The sequence below is a fragment of the Adiantum capillus-veneris genome, chromosome 13 (assembly GCF_014529385.1).
Source record: "Adiantum capillus-veneris isolate H3 chromosome 13, ASM1452938v2, whole genome shotgun sequence".
NCBI lineage: Eukaryota > Viridiplantae > Streptophyta > Polypodiopsida > Polypodiales > Pteridaceae > Adiantum > Adiantum capillus-veneris.
In genome coordinates, this window is record NC_140943.1 from 120,104,700 (window position 1) to 120,130,755 (window position 26,056).

The window sequence follows — 26,056 nt, forward strand, 5'->3', positions numbered from 1 at the left end:
ACGCACATCTTCACACCAGCTGCGGATCGAGACTGAGAGATACAATGGAGTGCCAGCAGAGGCCAGGACATGCCCCCTGTGTGACATGGAGCCTGAGACAGAGTTGCACTACACATGCCACTACCCCATCTATTACGAGATACGAGGCCACTTCCACTGCTTGTTCAGAGAGGGCTTTGGACCACTCTCCAAAGTCATGAGGTACGAGGATCAGAGATGCCTGGGTTTGTTTCTACTCGAGCTGCGCAAACACAGAGAGAGCCTAATGAGAAGAGAGGCCAACATATCCCAGAGGCACATCACAGACTTCTTTAGAGCACACACTGGACACCCGGAGGAGCTAGAACCACAGCAGAGCTTGTCGCCTCACACCAAAGACACACTGATCGACCGAGCGACTGAGCTTGGGAGATCAAGACGTCCACGATTACAAGGGACTACACAGCATCGTTGGAGGTTACATCAGAAGATTCGGATCACATAAGCCCAACATGCACGACGCCTGGTCAGACTGATGACCATGGAAGAGATTGATGAGATCAACCAGTGACCGCTGTTGAATCTGTTGTGACGTGATTTAGCTATCCCAGCTAGCTGCTTAGTTTGCTTAGTTCACACCTACAAGTCTAGGATTCCATAGTATTTTATTTTATTTTGTCATTTTGTTACTCCGACTTTGTATCAGATCCACCCCATTGTAACGCTTTGGTCTCATAGGTCATTTTGGCCTTTTGAAGATGTTAATATAACATCTCATTCTCTCTCTCTCTCTCTCTCTCTCTCTCTCTCTCTCTCTCTCTCTCTCTCTATATATATATATATATATATATATATATATATATATATATATATCTACACACGTACGTACGTACGTACGTACATATATATATATATATATATATATATATATATATATATGTACGTACGTACTATCTACACACGTACGTACGTACGTACGTACATATATATATATATATATATATATATATATATCTATCTACACACGTACGTACGTACGTACGTACATATATATATATATATATATATATATATATATATATATATATATATATATATATATATATATATATATATATTGATGTGCAGATTACAGGAGATGGGGGTACCCACAGAGCTCATTTGGATGTCATGACACTATACAGGTCAGTAGTGCGGCATGTACGCACCTCAGAGGGCATATCTACAGCAGTTCATTCCACTTTTGGGGTGAAGCAGGGTTGCCCGCTCTCTCCTACTCTGTTTGGTATGTATGTGGACGAGGTTTCTGACTACATTGAGAGAGATGGTGATAGAGGTGCACAACTGGCACGAACATGGATTCCACTATTGTTATATGTTGATGATATTGTGTTGATCTCCGACTCTCCGGAAGGGATGCAACGTCACTTGGATGCTTTGCATAGGTTTGCCCATGAAAGTGGTTTGTCGGTCAACCTTGGTAAAACCAAGGTCATGGTATTTAATACCACCCCACAATGGATCAGGAGGTCAGCGCCCGCATTCACATACGGCTAGGAGACACTGGAGTATACAGATGCTTACACCTACCTTGGAGTAGTTTTTAGTGGACCAACATTTTCATTGAGAAGAGCAGCAAAGACTAGATTAAGGCTTCTCATTTTCAGCCCTCTAAATCATTGTTCGAGGCTTCCTTAAGCTATTCCGAAGCTTGAGCTACAAGGGCGTTCAATTTGGGCACCATCTACATCGATTTCGGGAGGAAAAGAGCTCAATTCGAAGGCCGTTTTGCTTCAACAAGGACTCAACTTCAAATCAGAGAATTAATTCTCTGTTTTGCACTCATTTTCAGCTTCGTTCATCAAGGGAGAGCTTCTACAAATCATCTCGACACATTGGTATACTTCAAGGCACACTTCGGTAACATTTGAAGCTAATTTGTGCATGTTTTAAGCCTTTATTCTTCATTACCGCATACATTGCTTTTGTAAAAGGGTAGACACCATTTCGAGAGTCTCGAAATAGGACCCCCTTGCTTACATTATCTAGCATACACTATGGGTAATAACGACATTTCTATCTTTAATGGCATTGGCTTCCATACATGGCAAGTCAAACTTAAAGGCTACCTAATGAAGAAGGATTTATGGAGTATAATCACTAGCGAAGGGGGGGATAATTTAACGGCTGCACAACAAAGAGAACGTCACCAAAAGGAAGAGAAAGCTTTAGCCACTTCCGCTAAAGATGCATGGGACACTCTTGAAAGAACATTTGGGGCTAAGAAAAAACACTCTAAAATCTCTCTCAAGATGCAATTATATGCACTCACTATGCATGAGAATGAAACTCTTTCAAGTATGGTCAACAGGCTTAAGAGCATATGCACTCAACTATCCTATATAGAATGTAACATTGATGAGGATGATAAAATTGCTATTCTACTTAAAGCCATGCCTATGCAATATGAGAATATTGTCACCATGCTCGAGGAAGAGGAACCTATTACTTCACTTGAAAGCATTGTTCACTCTCTTCAAGAGGAAGAGAACAAGCATACTCATGTGACCCACACCAATGAAGCACCTACATCTCAAGCATTATTTGTTTCTGACTCTAAAAGCTTCAAAGCCATGTATCCATTTGGGAAAACAAATCATGCTTCTATCAATTGCTACAAGATCAAGAAGTGTGTGAAGTGCGGTAAGGTTGGGCATCCACCCCAATTTTGCCCTAAAGGTGGTAGCGGTGGCATTCCAAGTCATGGCGACAACAACGGCAACACCTCCTCCAAGGGAAGACGTATTCTCTACACTCATAGTGATGATGAAGACGACAATGACGACAACGGCACTCTCACAAATGATGAGCTACATTTTATTTCAGCTGCTTCTTCTCCTCGTGCATCCACTTCTTCTAGCTCCTCTTTTTCTAATAAAGTTCATGCTAAGGACAGCCCCAAAAAGGGTAAGAAAACATACTTTTATAAAAGTGGTGATGACATACTTAAAAGAGGAATTGCTACCTTATTTACCCCTTTGTTGAATCCATGTGAAGGTTATAGTACTTTCTTTGTGTGAACCACTTGTGACATGATGAATCCAATTGAGAACCATCAATGATCATTAAGTGATGAATTCCTTATGATTGTAATGAAGGACATAACGTTGTATCCATATGAGAACCATTATGTACCTCATCCTCTTTCCATTGTGAACCTTAGGTGGTAGAAGCACGTGTTTAAGGGAAGATTTGTGGGGATAAACACTATGCTCACTCCACCTACTTAGCCGTGTGGGAACATATCCTAGAACTCTCTAGAAGTTCATCTTCAAGCCTATATGACAAGGCTCTCTCAAGCATGTATTTCAAGCTTTTTCATCCTAGTAATTCAAGGTTGCTTTCCTCTTGTCTAAGAGTCATTCTCTCTCATCCATACACACACACACACACACACAAGTATAAATGCTTCACATGAGCATCCACCCCAAATCTCCCAACACCATTATCCGAGCAGAGCTAGCTGCCCCTCCACTAGTAGTTGAGGCGCTCACCTGATCGGTCTCCTTCATACACCGCGTATGGAAACTTCCCAGAAACAGATATGTCCGCCTTGCACTTGAGTCCTCTCCACAGTTAGCCATGCAGGGAGATATAGCATTCTGGTATGAAAAGATAACAGCATGGTTTCAGGCGCATGGGTTCAGCATAGACAAACTGCCTCCCTTCCAGTACTCACTGGATGCACCCTCTCTGACTCTCACACAGTCCGAGATCACCAGGCTCATCCACCAGGACCTAACTCAGCTAGACACCAGAAGGACATGGATACAGCCAGCACAGGAGCTGGACACGAAGATGGCTTTCTACACAGAGCATCTTCTCCAGCTCATGGAGGATGGTTTTGTGACGTGACCCAGATCCATGGACACCTACTTGTCTCATGGGATACGATGTGCTATTAGCCAGATACGCACATCTTCACACCAGCTGCGGATCGAGACTGGGAGATACAACAGAGTACCAACAGAGGTCAAGACATGCCTCCTGTGTGACCTGGAGCCTAAGATAGAATTGCACTACACATGCCACTACCCTGTCTACTACGAGATATGCGGCCGCTTCTACTGCTTGTTCAGAGAGGGCTTCGGACCACTCCCCAAAGTCATGCGGTATGAGGATAAGAGATGCTTGGGTTTGTTCTTGCTTGAGCTGCGCAGCCGCAGACACAGAGAGAGCCTGATGAGGGGAGAGACCAGCCAATCTCAGAGACGGATCACAGACTTCTTTAGAGCTGCGCAGACACAGAGAGAGCCTGATGAGGGGAGAGACCAGCCAATCTCAAAGACGGATCACAGACTTCTTTAGAGCAGACACTAGACACTCGGAGGAGCTATTACCACAGGAGAGCTCGCCGCCTCACACCAGAGGCACACTGATTGACCAAGCTAGGGAGATCCAGACGCCTGCGACGGAGGACTACACAACATCGACGGAGGCTACATCAGAGGATTCGGATCACTCTGGTCCGACATGCCGCCGGTCGGGCTATTGACCATGGAGGAGATTGATGAGATGAGCAAGCGACCGATGCTGGATCTTTTGTGATCTGTGATTTAGCTATCCCACCTAGTTGATTAGATAACACCTAGCTGTTTCGGATTCCATAGCATTTTATTATGTTATTTTATTTTGTCATTTTTGTTACTCTGACTTTATATCAGATCCACCACATTGTAACTTTCTGGTCTCATATCTCTCTCTCTCTCTCTCTCTCTCTCTCTCTCTCTCTCTCTCTCTCTCATGAAGAAAATGTGCCCAAGGAGGAGGCAAGTCCCTCGAGCAAATAGGGATGCGTCACCTATGAGACCGAGTTACAATTGAAAATATGCTTTTGGAATTGTAATGGATACCCATGGAATGCAGGGGTTGGCATTGATGAACTAACAAGCAAAGCCGATGTTGTACTTCTTGTTGAAACTTGGGAGATGATACACAAAGGATTAACGGCTTGGAGAATTACAATGTACATTCATTGATGTGGTCAAAGAATCTTAAGCAACGAAGAGGACAAGGAGGGGTAGCATGTATGGTTAAGAAAGGATTGGAAGATTTTGTATCAATTGTGAAAGATCACAAGTACAAACGTTATGTATGGCTGCAAATTATGACACCAAAAAGAGCACCCACTTTTGTAGCCGGTTGCTACATTCCTCATCATGATTCTCCCTTTTATGCTTGCGTAGATAGAGATCAGTCATTTTTTTATTTAGAAGAGGACATTGCTTATTTCAAAGGTGAAGGTGATGTTATTGCATTTAGGGATATGAATGCTCGCACAAAAACATTGCAACATGATACTCAACAATTTGATATGCCATACATTTCAAGAGAGTTAGAGGAAGTTCACTTGTATGATCATACTTCAATGGATGAGAAAGAGCCGAATCACTATGGAAAGTTACTTTTACACATGTGTAATAGCACAGGTATGCTCATTGCCAATGGTGTATCTTTGTGGAGTGGAACCAATGGATTTTACATGTAGGAGACATAATGGGGACAGTGTGATTGACTATATGCTACTCTCCAAAGCCATCATGTATCGCATAAAGAGTTTTATGTGTGGCCAATGGACCCCGGAATCCGACCATCGCACCTTATATATTGACCTTTCATGTGGAGAAGCAACTAAGCATGATAATCTCAACCAAAGAAAAGAGAAATTATCACTATGTATGGATTTCAAACGGACACCAATGTACATTGAAATGGTTAAGCAAAAATTATGGATGAAGAAGCTTCAATGTGATACACCATTGGAAACTAAATGGGAAGCTTTCAAGAAAGTTATTTGTTCTTGTGCCGGTTTCAACAAAGATAGATCACGCAAAAGGTGGTTTGATAAAGAATGTCAAGATGCTCGAAAGTCTTTGATAAAGCTTGATGCAACTATAGACAAAGACAACTATCAAAGTCATTTGCATACATACAAGGCATTGATTCAAAAGAAGAGAAGAAGATCATAAGTAAAGCAACAAATTTTTCAAGTCCAAGAAAAAGCACATACATGTAGAAGATTTTGGAGAAACTTGCGTCTTGTGGATATATACACACATTGTAGGCAATTATATGAGCAAGAAAATGCTGAAAAAATGTCATTTTATGGTTCACTCCCATGTATGCCCTCTTTCTTTACTATTGAGGATGTATGCGGTGGCCTTGAAAAGTTGTCCACTCGCAAAGCGGGATATCTTCAAGGTATCAAGCCGGAGATGATCAAATGGACGGGAGATTTTACCCATGAGTGCATGTGTGATATGTTCAACCTTGCACTTCAACATGGTATGCCTTATGATTGGAGTACTAATTGGGTTAAGCCTTTGCATAAAGGAGGAGATGTAAAGAATGTAAACAACTACCAGACTATAACGATTGGGTCTCTTATGGCAAAGTTGTTTGGGTGCATAATGGAGATGAAATTGAGTGATTGGGTTAAAGAGAATGACAGCGTGCAAAGGGACAAGCGGGTTTTCGTCGATGCCATAGCACCATTGATCATCTTGTCACTCTTCGTGTTCTCATGGAAGAAAGTCGGTTGAAAGGCTTGTATTGTTGTTTTGTGGACTTTAAGAAAGCCTTTGATATGATTCCACATAACAATTTATGGAGAAGGATGGAAGAATTCCAAGTGCCAAGTGAGTTTATGCTTGCGGTTTCTCGAATCTATGAGAAGGTGATTTGTCAATTGTGCATGGCAAGAGAAATTTCAAAAGTTTTTGTAAGCACTATTGGGGTTAAACAAGGATGTCCGTTGTCACCAACTCTCTTTGGTCTATGCATCGATCAATTGGAACAAATGGTACTTGACTTTATGCAACAAGAAGGCATTGAAAAGGTCACTATTTGCAATGCGGTAAACATGCTTTTGTTGTATGCGGATGATGTAGTGCTTCTAGCACACACTTTAGAAGATGCACAAAAGCTTATGGTTGTCCTTGAGAACTTTTGCTTGCATAGTGGATTGATTGTGAATGAATCCAAAACAAAGGTTATGCTTGTGAAAACCAACCATAAGGAGAAGCCATGCATTGTGTACAACAATGAGACACATGAAGTTGTTGAGAGCTTTAAGTACCTTGGCCTTGAGGTTCCGTCCAATCACAAGTGGCATGAATGTGCTATGCATTGTTTGGAAGCGCGAAAGAGAGCATATTATGCATTTGAGAACATGTGTAATGCGGGAAACATCAAGTGTTCGGTTCTCAAGAAGTATCTTTTTGATGCATTGGTGACACCGGTTCTTCTTTATGGAGTTGAAGTGTGGGGCGGGAGCATCTCAAAGTCTACTTGGAAAGAGTTTGAGAATGTCCAAAAGCGTTTTCTTACAAACTTTCTCCAAGTGAAGACACAAACACCATGTATGCTCCTACTTCTTGAGTCGGGATGTCTTCCAATTGAGGTTATGGGCGTGGAAAGGGTTGTGAAGTACATGATAAAGATGCGTCAAAACCCCTCACATCGACATCCTACAATTGCATGGAAAGCAAGCAAAAAAGTTCAAAAGACGCATAAAAGCAAGATCTTGAGCACGAGATGGATGCAAGACATAAAGAAGTGGTTTGGGAGATGGGATGCATTACACTTGCTACATGATGCTTCAATTGACTCCCAAGTGAATGAAGCTTTTCTACAACGCCAATGTATTACGGCTTGGGAGAAATCCAGTGGGTCACGCTTCATACATTACACCACCCATATTGCCCCCAACTACACAACCATGTTCTTCGCTTAAAGAGGAAACCGAACTCACACACTTACATGCTTGAGCCTATCCCCTTGATGGCGATACGCACTATCGCAGCCATTCGGCTTAGCTCCCATTTCCTTCGATGCGAGATAGGGCGTTGGGGCAATGGAGAAGAGTCAAATCGACTGTGCACATTATGCTCACTGCAAGTTCGAGAGTCTGATTACCACACACTACTAGAGTGCTCAACTTCTAGTCACATCCGAACTTGCTTTTCTCACATTTTCAGCCATAACTTAGACCTACACACTTTTCTCTCCCAACTAAAGTGTGGTCTCTCCTTTGCGACTCTCATCACCACAATTTTGGAGCATCGAGAGTCACTCATCAGCCATACACATACTACATCACATGTAACTTTGGTCCCATAGGTCATATTTGACCTCCGAGGACGATAATAAAATCTCAATCTCTCTCTCTCTCTCTCTCTCTCTCTCTCTCTCTCTCTCTCTCTCTCTCTCTCTCTCTCTCTCTCTCTCTCTCTCTATGTGTGTGTGTGTGTGTGTGTGTGTGAGTGTGTGCGTGTTGCGGAGATTACAAGAGATGGGAGTACTCACCCACAGAGCTAATTTGAGGGATCATGGCATTGTACAGATCAGTAGCAAGGCATGTACGCACTTCAGAGGGTCTTTCTACAGCCGTTCACTCTACTATTGGCTGCCCGCTCTCTCCTACTCTATTTGGTATGTATGTGGATGAGGTTTCTAACTACATTCAGAGAGATGGGGATAGAGGGGCACCACTGGCGAGGACATGGATCCCGCTATTGTTATACGATGATGATATTGTGTTGATATTCGACTCTCCGGAAGGGATGCAACGTCACTTGGATGCTTTCCATAGGTTTGCTCATGAAAGTGGTTTGTTTGTCAACCTTGGAAAAACCAAGGTTATAATATTTAAGACCACCCCACAGTGGATCAGGAGGTCAGCGCTCGCATTCACATACGGGTAGGAGAAAGTGGAGTATACAGATGCTTACACTTACCTCAGAGTGGTTTTTAGTGGACCAGCATTCTCATTAAGGAGAGCAGCAGAGACTAGATTGACCAGAGCCCATTGGGCATTGGGTAGACTGGAGAGGATGTGTTCACCGGTTCAGTTTCAGGAGCCTCGGACGAAGCTCTGGCTCTTTGACACGCTAGTGGCCTCTGCATTGCTCTATGGAGCTGAGATATGGCTGCCTTCATTGGATCATCACGCGAGGACGGGTCGCACTGATGGATGGGGGGACATGGAGAAGTCCCCTGGTCTCTGAAACCGGCCCGTAGGGCGGTAGGCGTTGGTTTTCACCCGAAATTCTTTACTTTAAGCACACACACAGAGCACTTTGCTAAGGAGACCTGTAACGGGAATTAACACTTAATCACACACACGGCTCGGAAGCTAGAATGCTCCGAGCAGACACCGACAACCTGTAGGCCCCAAAATTGGCGCCCCTTTCGGTATTTCTTTATTCTTTAGGAGGGTAAAGTACAAAGAAGAGTCCTGGGAATCCTTTGATTGTATCCCACTAGATACCGCCTGTTTTGGCCAAATTTCGGCAACATAACAGCCCCAAAACTTGCGCAAAACCAATTCCCCTGCCGGAACTCGCTTCTACTGGCGTATACCCTCTGATTCCTATCCAAAAACAGTAAATTCAACACGCTGTATTTACTGGTTTTTGCCCTGTTTTCAGCCCCAAACAGTCCCCTAACTGTCCTCTGCTAGTGGGGCACGATTCCCAATGGTCCTGGCGTCCGTATGGCTGAAAAACAGTAAAATTACAGCGCATACACAGCGCTGATTTTGCACCTGTACGGTGAGGTTATGACCCTCACCAGTGCCTGCTTTGGAGCAACAGCTAGCTACCCCTGTTCCTGCTCAAGGAGGCTCTTGCCTCAGCACAAAAGCATGAACCCACACAACTGTACATCAGTCAAATGAGTAGCCCTCTTGTGGGGCATCACATAACTGCACGTAGGGGGGAGAGAGAGCACTGTGTAGTGTGCAGGGCATCACTCCTAGCACCACACTGTACATGAGAGGGAAAGGAAGCACTCCATAGCTCTTAACCTGTGACAAAAGCTGAAATGAGGCCTCTCCAAGCATAAAATTCAGCACCACTTCTTCTGCAAGAGGAAAGTGCATGAAAATTCGACACTTGGCGCATTTACAAGCATTTGCCCGTTTCGGGTTCGCCGCTTAAAAATATCCTGACCGGTTGCCCAGTTGACTTCGCGGCAGAGTTATAAAATGTTCCCCTAGCCATACCGGAGGTAATGACGCGAACACATTTCACGGCCCAAAATAGCAGTTCCCTAAATTTTAGGAGATGCTTCCGTTGGGCTCCCACTGGTCTTCTGACTATCTATCCTCATTGGGACCGCATCCAAAAGTGCAATGTGACCCAACTGTCGGATACTTTTTGTTGGTAGTCCCACCTTGACTTTACGCCTTAATTGAGTTCACTTCCTAGTATCCACCAACTTGCTAAGTGCGACGGGGGGACCTATATGATCTTGCTCTGAGCCTAGACATCCTCTTACCATACGAATTCCAGTGCCAACCACTTCCCGTCTGCGGGTGAATCTACCATTCACATTGGCCATACAATGTCCGACCGTTTGCTACTTCAAAAAGAGGGTCTCAAAACAAATAAAATAAACCCCATTGGAAAGAAACCAACAACCAAGGTTAGCAGTTGCCACATCTCTGTGACATGGTTAATAACTGCCACGTCCTCGTGACAGTCTCTATGATCTCGCGGCTCATTAGAGTCAAGGCCTCAGTACCACGTGCCATTATCCGAGTAGAGCTAGTTGCCCCCCCCACTAGTAGTTGAGGCGCTCACTAGATCTGTCTCCTTCATACATCGCATGTGGGCACTTCCCAGAGATAGATACGCCCTCTTTGCACTTGAGTCCTCTCGACAGTTAGCCATGCACGGAGATACGGCATGGAGATGACATCCTGGTTCCAGGCGCATGGGTTCAGTAAAGACAGATTGCCCCCCTTCCAGTACTCACTGGACGCACCCTCCATGACTCTTACACGGCCCGAAATCACCAGGCTCATCCGCCAAGACCTTATTCAACTAGACACCAGGAGGACATGGATACAGCCAACACAAGAGCTGGGCACGAAGATGGCTTTCTACAGAGAACATCTTCTCCAGCTTACAGTGGACGGTTTTGTGACGAGGCCCAGATACATGGACACCCACTTGTCTCATGGGGTACGATGCGCTATTGGCCAGATACGCACATCTTCACACCAGCTGCGGATCGAGACTGGGAGATACAACAGAGTACCAACAGAGGCCAGGACATGCCCTCTGTGTGACATGGAGCCTGAGACAGAGTTACACTACACATGTCACTACCCCGTCTACTACGAGATAAGAGGCCGCTTCCACTACTTGTTCAGAGAGGGCTTTGGACCACTCTCCAAAGTCATGAGGTACGAGGATCAGAGATGCATGGGTTTGTTTTTGCTCGAGCTGCGTAGACAAAGAGAGAGCCTGCTGAGAGGAGAGGTCAACCAGTCCTAGAGACATATCACAGACTTCTTTAGAGCAGACACTGGACAGTGGACACCCGGAGGAGCTACTACCACTGCAGATCTTGTTGTCTCACACCAGAGGCACATTGATCGACCGAGCAACTGAATTGGGGAGATCCAAACGCCCACGAATGCGGAAGACTACACAGCATCGACGGAGGCTACATCAAAGGATCTAGATCACTTTGGCCCGACATGCACGACGCCCGATCAGACTGCTGACCATGGAGGAGATTGATGAGATCCGCCAACGACCAATGTTGGATCTCTTGTGACTCGTGGTTTAGCTATCCCAGCTAGCTGCTTATTTCACACCTACCAGCTTAGGATTTCATAGTATTTATATCTCATCCTTTTGTCATTTTATTTTTGCTACTCTGACTTTGTATCAGATCCACCACATTGTAACGCTCTGGTCTCATAGGTCATTTTGGCCTTTTGAAGACGTTAATATAACATTTCATTTCATTTCTCTCTCTCAGAGTATACTTGTGATAAGAGTAAAATAGTCGAAAGGGTTGTCCCCAGATCGAGCTAAGTCTTTCCAAGTTGAGAGCATTGCCTCTATAGGACCCTAAGCAAGAAACGGTGGTTTCTCCGTCAACATATTTCCCTCAAACCTAGGAGCAAGTACGAGATGGGCTCCCAGGAACATCAAGTAGGAGATTAGAACAGAGTACCAGAATCATGCCCTAAGGGTCGGTTCATGTGCTTCAAATTCTTTCCCCATTAATCAAGGGTACTCTTCAAGGGTGAACCAGCCCCATATTCTGGTCCAGTCTGATGTCAGTTCTAATGTTCTCTTTCAATCCTTCTGTCTGTTTGAGTTTGGATCCTATGTAAGTGACCTATTCATTCACACCATATTTTGATTTTGTTGAAAGCTCTCGTTTCGGGATAGGTTTTATCCTTTCTAACATAAGAAAGCGATCCTTTACCCACAACAAAGTTCGCTCAGTAAACTTTTAACCTATTAAAAAATTTCCATCGGAAAGAAACGATACTTTACGACAAAAATCTTTAATAAAAGTTACCCCTTCATGAGTTCAAATAATTGTTTAACTTATGAAATGTAAGAGGAGCCAAAACACTTGCACCAAAATCACAACCAAGACACAAAAAAAGGCCATAGAACAAAGAGGATAAAAGAAGCAAGAGTGATGTTAAGTACTTATTTTATTTGTTTAAAAAACAAAAAACAAATTGAGTGTTACTTCTAAATGACAGACAAAAGAAATGGGCTAGCCAAATGGCAGACACTTACCTGAATGAAACTTTATACAAAAATTCATTCACAACAAGGACAAGACAATGCAATAAATCAATTACAGCACAGACATTAGAAAAAAAGCAGCAAATTCTTAATGCCTAATATAAGCTATAGAATTCAATAATATTCTACAACGTGCAAACCTAATATGAAGCAATCCACAACAAAATAAAATAGAAACCTGAAATCTTGACACCACGCAACCTTGACTCACTATTGTCCAAACAAGAATGAAATCATGCATAGCTTGAACAACAGCTATAATATCCCTACTTGCATCATCAGTACCCAAGCATAGGTGTAGGTTTTATAGCATTAGTTTATCATTATAACCCAGCAAACTAAGTTTCTATGACACTCCGGAGGTTAGGGCTTTTTATGAGCATACACTCGGAGTTTCAGTAAACCATTCAAAAGAGACAAATCTAATGTGTGTGTAATTCATTGCTTGGCTACTGTGCATTTAGATGACAACTCCTATTCTCTAACAACATAGCTTCATATACTCAAACATAAGGCCAACATACATAAGCACTACCATTTTCGCATGGAAATACTACTAAAAAGATCAGTTGGCAATGACTAAACAAATTGCCTGATCTACTTAGCTCTTGATCAGTACAACACAATATATTTGTAAACTGACAGGAACAGATAAGCCTTAAAAAAACCTACATTACCTAGCCCAATCCGCTCTCCTACTACAAGTTCCTCCCAAGGAATCTCCCATTCAGCCACATCCTCCAAAACTTTATCCGACTTCGCACTCAAAGATCCAGTTGATTTATCTAAACCTCTGTCCTCTTCAGCAGCATGCTTCTTGGCACCACCACTGCCTTCACCTTCTTTACTTACTTGTCCGGTATCCTTTGTGTACAGCTCAGCTTCTCTCAGTCTCTGGTTAGAATCCTCCAAGCCACCTTTTACAGACTCGTTCTCTTTTAAGGGCTCAAGAAGAGGAAACTCCAGTCGTCTACCAATTACTGCAGAAGTTGCCACCACCACAGCAGCTGTTGCTGTAGCAGCAGCTGCAACAGGTACTTCGAGAGTAGGTTCTGACACGATTTCTAATTTTGCAGCCGCAGCCACCATAGACGAAGCAACCACAGCAGCAGTGGCTGCTGCTGCTGCAGCTACAGGAACGTGTTTTATAATTTCAGGTGGCATATTCTCCTGAAGGCCTACACCAGCTGATAGAGGTAGCAAAGGACCAGCAGATTGCACAATTGCACTCCCTGATGAGGCTAAAGAATTTGGTGAGGAACCTGGTGACAAGTTCAAAAGTGAAGGATCCAAAGGGGGCCTCTCCCCCAAACCCTCTACTGAGTTCAACCTGTTTAACCTCTCTTTAAGACCATCTGCAGAACTTGTTGAACCCTGACAAGGTAAGGGAGCTGGAGGTCGACCTGGACCAATGCTGCTCTTTTCCTTCCTTCGAATAGTAGCTCCTTTCATAGCTTTCCCTGCCTGTCTTTCAACTGAAACCATTCTCTCTTGATTTATCTGCGCTTGCAGTTGCTTAGGAGAAATATCACTAAACAAATCCAGAGGAGCTTGAACACCACTTTCAACTAACACGTCATGCAGCTTCTGGGCAAGTTTTGGATTCTCTTTTGCAGCATCCATCATGTACTGTGAGACATCATTAACTTTCATGTCTCTTGCAGCTGGAGAACTTATACCTTCAGTCCAAGAAGGAGATCGCCAATGGGAGAGAGTTCTGACAGTGCTGGGCCGGACAGGTAAAGCATATACCTCTGTAAATTCTGGACACGCTGCTTCACCTTGAGCCCTTTGTACAGGCTTTGTGTCACTCAACCCATGTGGCACTTTATCGGTAATTAGATCAGATGCAAAATCCTTAGTGCTCGTAGCTTTTTGCATTTCACTTCCAGAAGTAACCATGACTGCTGGGATTGGGTCCTCTTGGTCTGTAATGAGATCAGAAGAACTGGTAGGAATCCCAGCCAAATCAGAAGGAAGAAGAGTACCTGGTGCTCCCATCAAATCCATGATAAACTCCCTGCAGAAACGTATAAGACTTGTTAACATTTCTAAACTCCTTTCATATCCTCATCCCTCTATCCATCCATCCAAAAATCAAAACGTACAGGTTCAAAGCAGAATTCAAATTCAGCCAACAAAGAAAGTAACAAAATCATTGCACTCTTGGTCTAAAGGGAAACAAGTTGAGGTTCCACACCAACAGCCAGCATTAGAGAAAACAAAGCATCATCATCCACTCGCTTTAGAGTAGAATATAGTGTGCTTCACCAATGGTTTGCCGATGTAAAAACAGGCAGCTGTCTACTATATTAGCTTTTATGTTAAGCCTGAGCTCTTGAACCTTACTCATACAACTAAGGGTGTTTTGCTCATTTGAATTTAGTCTGTTAAAAAAAGGCATAGCAGACTGCTTCAACTCCTGGGACTCAAAACACTGCACAATTTGAGCATTAAGTTCTGACCTTCCATCAACCTTAATAATGTTGACTGCTCCTTCATCAGTTCCCATGTACCCCTTGCCCTTCACTAATTGACAAGGAATGCCTACAGCATCTGCTAAAACCTGCGATTTGGCATGCATGTCAGCAGAAATATAAGGGAAAGCTGAATAAGAAACTTTACACATCCATTTAATCAGCCAAAGGGCCTCGGGAGGGGTTGGTCACCTTGAAGAGGAGTGCCCGATGCCGCCCTAGTCCAATCTGTAAGCGTCCCAAAGGTAAGACAACATTTCCCAAAGACACCTTAAGCACTTTACTGCTTGTTCTCCACCTTCTGTGAAGCAAACCTTCATCAATCACTGGTCCACCCATTTGACCAGCCACTACCTGGGCTATCTTGCGTGCCAAAACACTTTTCCTCTCCCCTGCAGCTTTAGAATCTACAACTGCAGAAATCACTTTCTGTTCAAGGTCAACCAGGTCAGTGTCTATTGCTCGGTTCACCAAAATAACTTCCCACGTTATACTGTCCGACACTGGAGTCTCTTGCAAGTCGACTAAAGCAGGCATCACCTCAAGAGATAAATCAGATGCTACTCCATAAACATCGTAGAAGCCATTCACGACCTTGTCGTCATAGTTAAGAGCATTGTACTTCTGCAAAAGAATAAATTTCAAAAACACCGGTTTATTAAGTTAGCTTAAAAGACGAGCAATTTGTGTTAAAACCCAAAACAAAATGATGCCAATCACAGTCTGTAAAAGCCTTCACAAGGTTAAATTGGTCCCAAACCAAAACATAATAAAGTGAATCTAAACCAGAATGGCCTAAAACTGCAGGAAATAAAAGCTTTCAGAATGTTAAAAACACTAAAACCAAGATGAGAGTGGGAAATTTTAAGGGCATAAACCCAATTCTCACAAAAAGAGTCGTTTTATTAGAAATACAAAGTTGAAAAGTGATATACTTTTCTGAGGTCAGAAAAGTCTGAACTTAAGAACTAAAAGAGAGACAACCAAAAAAGTGACTCACAAATCCTTTACAATTCTTAAATTTGACGGAGGATCTATAGTTGGCCCTTCATACAGCAAATGTGACCCTGGAAACTTGCTGAAGCCAAGTGATTGCCCCCCAAGTCACAAAACCATGATGCAATCTGACTCAAAACATAAGCAGCAGTGTCTCAATGACTCCTGAGTCTGTAAAGAGAGTCGCTGACAAGTCGAGCCATGCCCAGCTGGTGTTGCCCAAGTGTCAACAAGGAGACTCTCATGCGCCAGCATCCACACAAATTAATTTTCCTGCTGATACAAAATCTCCAGATACATGACCAGAACTGTTTAAGGACAGCATGTGAGCTTTTGCTGAAGCCAATGCTCCATTCGGCGAGGTCGGTGAGGGACAGGAGCAATAAAGAGTGTAGCAAAGTAATACAAAGCAATGTCAAGAACCTCATTGGGATCGTTGTGCAAAGCTCCTGCAGTATCCTTGAGGGCCCATACAAGACTCCCAATAGTTCTCTCCCTACTGTGCAAAAAGAGATCCTTATTAATCCTAATTGCCTCGTTGATCCAAGTCAAAACTAAAGCAGGATAAGTGAAGTCAGATTTGTCCTGCTAGATAAAGGACCGTCTCTCTAACCTCCACCTACACCTCCCCCAAAAAAAACCATCATCTGAAAAATCCTCCATGAGTCTGTCTCTGCGCTGCAATGCTTGTCCCCGTGTGCATGATACAGCTGGACAAGCCATAGAGAATGCAGAAATACATGGCGCAAGCCCTCCCCTTACTAAATCCAGAATGGGAGCCCTCAAATTGCTACAGATGGAATGGAAAACTGGATGTACATAGAAACCTGCACATGACCAGAAAGGACCCATCCAAGACCAACTCATCACAGAATGTCTATAAAGATGCTGCTAAATGGCCCATGTAGAAACAATCCGGTCTCTCCAGCAACCACCCATGCTGTGAACGGCAGCCCGATAAGACTAGGAACTGTGAGCAAAGGATGGCACATGTCGGGCATCTGTAGTAGAGGTAGCAAACAAGAATCTGTCCCATGCATCTCTCTCAACTCTCGAAATGGAAGTCAGAATGGGCAGAGCATCTGCTCTCCCATCATGCAAGTCTCAACATTGAAATCCTGACCTACAATCCATGAATCTCTAATAGGCAATCCATCCGCAAGCTGCTGCCAAAAATAGGACAGGGCACGTGTATCAGTAGAGTGAGTGTACATAAATTTGTCAAAGTCAACGATGTGGAAGCATAGAGATAGAGAGAGAATGCATGAGAGAGAGAGAGAGAGATTTTGCTCGAACCAACCAACCAGGCAAAAAATTAGATGATTATTACAATGGGGGTAGGTAGTACTTACATACTACCCATGGGATCTCCCACTCACATTTATTGCCTGACCAAACTCATGTCAAATAAGTAAAATAAATAGCTAAATGACAAAATAAATAAACAGAATCACATTGGGCAATGACTTGAGATGCATAGTTTTTAACACCCTCTAACAGCTCATAGTGGACACCCCAGTACTACGTTGTGACATGTTTTTACAGAATGATGTGAGCCACCTTGAAGACTTTGAGAAATGTTTTTTAGTGCTTTTGGACCCCTTGGACGTAAATAAAGCATGCTTGTACAAAGTGTACAAAGGCGGTGTGTGCTAGTTGTCGCTACGCATACGGGTCAATTGTGCAGGTACATAGTTTTGTTGTTTTTGTACATAAGAGTGTCGAGACTTCAAAGAGTAAGTAACTGCACTTAGAATATGAAGGAAAATGAACTTTTTCTCAGCTTTGGGTCGTGAGTGAAGGGTGGAATTCATCAACCCTAGCTTTTTGCAGAGGAGCAGCCAGCATTTTCAGCAGCCTTGGCGTTTTGCTCCGCGACAGCATATCAGCCCCAACGATCTCAATTTACAGTATATCAGCCTTAGCGTTTTCAGATTTCAGCCCTCACAGGAACTCGCTCATGTCTGCAATCGCTAGTCCTTCGTGTTGCTGTCCGGTACTTCGACAACCCATTGAGCTTCTGCTCGGTCATTCCCTCGCTGCATCGAATGCTCCCATTGCTGCCCATCATCGAGATCTGTGTTTTAACTTTTCAGCCCTTCATTCCTCTCACATCGCAATTCAGCCCCATCTACCCCTTGGTGACCATTGTTTTAACTTTTCAGCCCTTCATTCCTCTCACATCGCAATTCAGCCCCATCTACCCCTTGGTGACCATTGTTTTAACTTTTCAGCCCTTCATTCCTCTCACATCGCAATTCAGCCCCATCTACCCCTTGGTGACCATTGTTTTAACTTTCAGCCCTTCATTCCTCTCACATCGCAATTCAGCCCCATCTACCCCTTGGTGACCATTGTTTTAACTTTTCAGCCCTTCATTCCTCTCACATCGCAATTCAGCCCCATCTACCCCTTGGTGACCGTCCGCAATCCCACATCGAGACGGATCCAAAGGTGCATCAAATCAACCCCGGAGGTGCTTCATCTTGAAGACTTACCGAGGGGACATTCCCCATTCGAGCCGATAGAATCTGCACTTGAGGTATTGCATGTGTCTACAACGTACATTCCATTTACGCAATCACCACATCCGCAACGGTGTGGGGGACCCTTAAAATGGTTGGTTGGGACCCCATCGGGTCTCTCTCTCTCTCTCTCTCGAGCAAACACTGGACACCCGGAGGAGCTACTACCACAACAGAGCTTGTCGCCTCACACTAGAGGCACACTAACCGACAGAGCGATTGAGCTGGGGAGATCCAGACGCCAATGACTGCGACGGACTACACAGCATCGATGGAGGCTACATTAGAGGATTCGGATCACTTTGGCCCGACATGCACGACGCCCGGTCAAATTGCTGACCATGGAGGAGATTGATGAGATCCGCCAGTGACCGATGCTGGATCTTTTGTGATTTCGCTATCCCAGCTAGCTACTTAGTTCACACCTACCAGTTTAGGATTCCATAGTATTTTTATTTTGTCATTTTGTTACTCTTGACTTTGTATCAGATCCACCACATTGTAACGTTCTGGTCTCATAGGTCACTTTGGCCTTTTGAAGACGTTAATATAACATTTCATTTCATCATCTCTCTCTCTCTCTCTCTCTCTCTCTCTCTCTCTCTCTCTCTCTCTCTCTCTCTCTCTCTCTCTCTCTCTCCAAGGAAAGTAAAAGGAACCATCATTCAAGGTAAAAGCAATCATTAACGCAACGAAAGAAATAAAAGAGTGTTCAGATATGAATGATCACCAAAGTGCAAAACACTCGAATTTTGCACACATGGTGATGGATGAGGTATTTTGGTAAGAGGTTGAAGCATTGGTCAAATCAATTAAGCCAATATATATAGTTTTGCGCTCACTAACATGGAGGACAAGATTGGAGAGGCTTTCCAAAACACCACCTTCTTTCCTCGTTAAAAGTAAGTGCTATATAATATTAAATATGGCTTCCTGGTTTTAAAGTACATGTTTGGTGATCAACTCTCACATGCTTCAACCTACCAAGGTTGATGTGTACGTACTGTACGTTTTGTATATGTACGTACTGTACGTTGTTCCGTACAGGAAACTTTTTTATGTACGTAAAAATACGTACCATTGGTAAAAAGTAGGACATTCAACACTTTTCTACATTTAAGAGACCTCAAACATTCAAGAACCAAAACAAACCACTTTGCATGTACTAATTTCAAAACACACATCAGATACATCATACTTGACACAAATTATAAATCCGAGCATTGAGCCGCAAGCGGCAATACTAAAAGCACATTGTACCATATGGCATACTGCGAGAAAAGATGGATCATGGTCCACATACAAAACTGTGTCAACCAAAAAAGGCTCATACTAGAGCATACAAGTTACAAATGTCTGATGTCAAGACTCAAAAGTAACAAAGACTAAGCAATAACAAATTGTTTGGAATCTAGACTCAGGACTCTACTCTCTGAATCTCAAAACTCCTCATCAGATGAGGATGATGACTCTGCTGAAGAGAGCAAGTCCCCATCTGTCAAGACGTTGCCCTCTTCATCATACTCTGGCTCTGCCATCATACTCTGTTCTCCTGGATCATCATCCTCCGTAGGCTGAATGAGAGAAACAGCCTCATTTGCCCGTCTCCGAGATTTCTGTCTGCACATTGCAAGTGCGCAATACATATGAAAAAAAATAAGCATGAAGGTCTCGCGTGACGCGAAGAGAGAGAAGAGGGAGGGAGAGAGCAAGAGAGAAAGAGAGAGAGGGGTGCTCAGTCTTTACCTTGCGTGTTGCAGCTTGCTCCTGCGTTGCTCTGCGTTTATTTCTGTTTTCCTGCTCTCTGTTTTTCGCTCTCTGTAATCTGTAATCTTTGGGACTTTAATATTAGCCAAATATCAAATGGCCAGGCCCATGATATAGGCGCCCTAAAAAAATACACTCGTCAGCTGGCGAATTCCCGAAAACCAGGAAAAAAAAAATACTCACGTACGGATCGATCCGTACACGTACGGATCGATCCGTACGCGTACGGATCGGATCGGATCCGTACGTACGTTTATATCAACCTTGCAACCTACGATTGAGAAGCTTCGACGTGTGTGGAGCACACGATGGGATTGGCTTCATAACAATCCATGATGTCGCCCGTGCATTGCACCCATTAAGGCACAATGACAAGCAATATGCCAATGAGAAGTTATAATAGGGAATTCAAGAATACTTTCAAAATTGGAAAAGTGGAGATGTGCAGATGATAAGGAGGCTTGAGGATGAGCTTCTCCTCTTTCGCAACCATAGCCTCTTCCTTAGGTGCTCCACAACCAAGCTTCGAGAAACCCAATCGCAATCGGAGTCTTGGTGGAAGAAATATGGAGCATCTGCACCTACCTTGGTAAGTTCAAAGACATTTGCATGTATATTACAGAAGTTAAAGAATCAAGACTAAGGTGCTAGCACTTCAGCACTACACCCTCAAGGCTCACCCTCTCCTTTGGATGCTCTACACCCGAGCTTCGAGAAACCCAATCACAGCCAATGTCTTGGTGGAGGAAATATGGAACATCTGCACCTACCTTGGTAAGTTCAAAGACATTTGCATGTATATTACAAAAGAGGGTCAATACTAAGGTGCTAGCACTTCAGCACTACAACCTCACCCTTTGCTAGTAGTGCAAACATGAGCTCTCAATCAGATGCTACAAGGATGCTGCTTTTGCTAGTGGATCTACTTGTGATACATGCCAAGGAGAATAATTAGTAGTATGTATCTCGTAGGAGAGTCATTTTGAGTCCTAGACATTTCTAGAGTACTTATTTGTAACGGGACGAGCACCACATGCCAACGGAAGAGAACGGATTGAACAGACTTTAAGCACTTCAAAACAATTGAACTAAAGAGAGAGACTTTACACGAGACACGGAATGGCGTAGCTCCACCCCTAGAGTACACTGGCCCCAAACTGTGGTGCCCCTTTCAGTATTTCTTTATATTGCTTCAATTAGGTACAACGCATGTGCCTCTACTCCGCTTCTCCCACCAGATACAATGCCAGAGTGAGAGCCCACACGGGCTTATTTAAAGGCCCCAATTTACATGAAATGCACAAGTTCTAAAAGCTACTGATCCCAAAAGCCTAGCGCTCTTTGAAGCTGACCGTATAGCATGCCACATCACCATTGTCAGTGCAAATCGCGAAAGCTACCGTGCAGCCTACCACGTCATCATCTCTCCACACAATTTTGGGTGTCTGCTTTATTTTATGGCATTAAAATTGTGTGTCTGCTTTATTTTATGGCATTAAAATTGTGTGTCTGCTTTATTTTATGGCATTAGGCCCCTCAGCCAAGGTTCTCCAAGTTGATGGGGCTTGGGATTTTTAATCCTAACCCATCTTTAGATTTGGGCCACTCGCAACAATGTGTAAGTTGGGAAATCCTTCTTCTTCTTCTGCTTCTACTAGGGTTTATGTCACGTGACACATCCCAACCCTATGTGTCCGTGGACAAGCTACAAGCTACACCATAGCAAGGTTCCCGTCAGTCAAGTCAAGTTAGATTAGAAGTGATCTGGCACTTTTGTGAGTATTCGTAGACCGTGCATGCCTAGTCACTCAGTATAGATGCATATCCTCCGATTGCACACAACATGATCATCAGTATTCCCTTCAGAATCCATTAGAATCAGTTAGGGGATTTTTCAAGTGACTTTATCCCATTTTCCCTATTTTTGACATTTTTCACTTATTTATTAAGTGACTTTTGTTGGGTAGTCAGTAGGGCAAATTGGGTAAGTTAATATATAAGCAACCCAAAGCTGGCACTCCACAGCACAAGAGGCAGCAGGAGCTTCCCGCTCAACAGGCAACTTCTCAGCAGTACCCCCCTCAGCATCAAGAACCATCGCCATCAAAGGCCATCCTTGGCGTTTTTCCCGCGACCAACCACCCTCAAACTTAGCGTTTTCAGCATTCCCTAGCGCTAGGCAACATTGGCGATTCCTACCACTGCAAGTTCCCCCAATTCCCTTCCCTTGCATGATCGCCCAAGCAGCCCCTCATCCCAGAGTTTTCAGCCATAAAAGCGCCAGCCCTTCAGCCAGCGTTTTTCTCCAAAAACGCCAAAAGACTGCAGCAGATCTCAGCGTTTTCAGTCTCAGCAATCAGCGTTTTTAATCATCAGTTTCAGCAGGGATAAAAGCGCAGGTTTACGGCAGCAGAACATTAGCAAATCAGCCCATTCGGTTGCAGATGATCCCCCAAGATTAGCCTATAAAAACGCAGCCAAAACAGTCATTTTCAGCCACCGAACAGTCCCGAATTTCAGCGATTAGAAGATCACAGATTCCAGCCATCGAGTTGTCGTCGCCATCACCGTCGTCGTCATCGGCATAGTCTCATTGCATCAGTCCATTGCATGCGCATTGTACTCCTTTGTGCAATCAAGTAGACCACTCTCGCCGACGAGAGTGGGGCCTTCGGAGGAGGGTTTTACAAACCTCTCAGTGTCGTATCTCTTCTCTCTCCTTCTCTCAGTCTCATTCACTTGCACGCACAATATCCACTCACTTTGTGTTGTGATCATAGCACTCTCCATAAGACGGAAAGCTCTCTCTTTCCCTAAGAACTAAAAGGAACCTTGAGCAATAAAGATCACTAATCTTGAGAAAATACAACATTCATTCCGCTGCACCTAACAGTTTAGGCCATAGTTACCCGGAACGGGAACGGGGAACAGGAACGGGGACGGGAACGGGAGGGAGGAGGGGGGCAAAAACGCGAACGGGGCCAAAATGGTAGACCAAAGAAACTATATATATTATATGTATTATAGGCTCATATGTTATTCAAAAACTATAAGCTAAGCTTTGAATTCGACCATCCTAATTACAGACATAATTAGACATGTTTTACGATGATGGAGCTTGAGACAAGAGGAGAGAGAGAGAGGGGAATGGAGCTTGAGACACGAAAGGGAGAGATGGAGCTTGAGAAACAGAGGTAGAAGCCACATTTGTTCTTTGAGGGTGTTGTGCTTTCCACCAAAAAAGAACAAGTAGAAGCTAGAGCTCCATGTCCAAGCTTAAAGCTTTAGCAAGGAGAGTAGCTCAGTAGAGATGTTGAGAGCTTGAGGAGGAGGTGAGACGAGACTAAACAGCCCCAAATCAGCCCTCCAAATAGCAACTATTTATGATGCACTACGCCTAGACTCTTGCTATCATTTTGGTATTCTACTTTCATGATTCATGCGACTATGTGGACAGTAGTATGTACTCATTGGTTGAATATAAGTCCTTAGTAAATTCTAGTCTTTAACTCTTGATGTGAATCGTGGTACACTACTAATAAAGAAGTGATTGTTGAGAAGTGAACTTTGAAGTGCGAATGGCCAAGTCAATGGTCACAAGTGTATATAATGGTTAATGAGAAATGTTTGGTATTGTAAGTATTCAATACAAGCTACAACTAACATTTCTTAATACTATACTACCTAGTCTATTTCTATCTTTATTTATATTCCCGTTTCGCGTTTCACCAATTTCTACCAAGCCCAAAACTCTGTTTCCCAACTATTTTCGTTTCCCCATTTCCGAAACTCCTTGCAAATGTGCTCCGAATGCAAGCCCTCTCATCATAGCTCACCAAAGAAACGCCTCTCCTTATAAGGAAGTTAAGTATGTCTATTACCATATGTTAGGTGCAGCGGAATAAATGTTTGCGCTTTGCTCAAGATCAGTGCTCCGAACTGTGCTCAAGGTTCCTTTTTGTCCTTATGGAAGGTAGAGCCTTCCGTTCTTAATGAGAAAGTGCTATGATCACAAACAAAGTGAATGGACACTGTGCGTGCAAGTGTATGAGACTGAGAGATAGAGAGAGAAGAGAAATACGACACCAGAGACGTTGTAAAACCCTCATCCGAAGGCCCCACTCTTGTCGGCGAGAGTGGTCTACTTATGATTGCACAATCTGGTACAAATGGAATGCATGTGACTGATGCAAGTCTAGGCCATGTTGACGACTACAACGGGGATGACGAGGCCGACATTAGGGCTGAAATCTGCAATCTTTCTACTGCTGTCCAAAAACGCTGTGGGCTGAAATCTGCGATTGAGCCAAAAACGCTGATTTGGGGGCTATTTTCTATGGATCTTTGTAGCTGAAAATCTACGGGTTTAGGGCTGAAAACTGAGGTTCTTAAAGGCTGAATCTAATGGTCTATCCGGGCTGAATTTGCTACCTTCTTTAGGGCTGATCTTGCAGGTTCTTTAATGATGAAAAACGCTGCATGCTCAATCTACAAAGACTGAAGTTGGGACCAAAAACGCTAGAGGTTGAAGTTGGACCAAAAACGCTAGAGGCTGGTATCTGTAAAAACACTAGTGGCTGGATTCTGCTACCGATCCTTGGTTGAAGAAAAACGCTGGGCTGTTGGATTCCCGCGGTGAAGCTTGGAGATGGAAACGCCAATGGCTGATGCTGATGCAAACGCTAAGTGTTGGGTCTTGCTTGGAGGAAATCCACCAAGTTCTTGCTTGAGAAGTTGCCTGCTAAGCTTGGCTCCTGTTGCCTCTTCTGCCAATTAGTGATAGTCTAGGTTTGCTTATATACAAACTTAGTCAATTTGCCCTACCTACTTTCCAACAAAAGTCACTTAATAATAATATGTGAAAAATGTCAAAAATAGGGAAATTAGGATAAAATCACTCGAAAATTCCCCTGAAGGATTCTGATGGGAATGCTTATGATCATGTTGTGCGCAACCAGAGGATATGCATCTACACTAAGTGACTGGGCATGAACGGTCTACGAATAGACTCACAAAAGTGCCGGATCACTTCTAAATCTAGACTGACTGGACTGACGGAACCCTATTATCAAGTAGCTTGTCCACGGACACATAGGGTTGGATGTGTCACGTGACATCCCCTCCTTTTCAAAGTGGGGTACTGGTACGAACCGAATGGCATCGAGGGAGATCGCCAATAGCATCCGGAATCCTGGAAGGGACTCTTCGCCGGCCCACTCTGATGTGTGGGTCGTGCGGTACTTGAACTTCATAAATGTCTGCAAAGCCTTCTTCTTTGGGCCGCGCCGAAAGCGACACAAAGTCTTATGTGGCTCCTTCGATGCTTGAACTTCGTCTAGAGTCCTGCTTCTTTCTTCTTCAAGAATCTCCATGGTTGAAAATTCTTGAAACAATTTCCAACACAAAACCATGAACATACCTATTCCATGTAAAGTGACTGGAAAAAATATTGTCTTCCTCAAAGATTGTGCATGCAATGTAGATCAACAAATAGACAGAGTGCCAAACCGTTCATCCAAGACATGCAAACAATGAGCTCGAAGCTTTCTTTCGTGATCTAAATCAATCAAATGTGGCAAAACACAATGGAAATGCCTATGCTTGATACTCATACATTCATGTGCTCGTTCTACGAATGTGTCATGCCAAGGAAGAGACATGGAATGTGACTTCCTTACATACA

The 26,056-nt window shown here is 43.6% G+C and overlaps 1 protein-coding gene across 3 annotated transcripts in view; it reads right to left on the minus strand.

The window, feature by feature from the left end:
• The window catches only part of LOC147444761 (putative serine/threonine-protein kinase SIS8), a 107,877-nt gene that overhangs the window by 68,069 nt on the left and 13,752 nt on the right, over positions 1-26,056 (minus strand). For 2 of the 3 annotated variants that reach the window (XR_015190068.1, XM_086527294.1), the window contains exons 2-4: positions 15,278-15,709; positions 15,074-15,174; positions 13,286-14,628 (exon numbers count right to left, since the gene is read on the minus strand). Coding sequence is in view for 2 of the 3 variants with exons in the window: in XM_086527294.1 (XP_086383420.1) it covers positions 13,286-14,628; positions 15,074-15,174; positions 15,278-15,709 (1,876 nt within the window). In the remaining variant the exon portion in view is untranslated. Of the gene's footprint in view, positions 1-13,285; positions 14,629-15,073; positions 15,175-15,277; positions 15,710-16,085; positions 17,082-26,056 lie in introns of those variants that run through there. The other variant, XM_086527293.1, reaches the window with a different exon arrangement.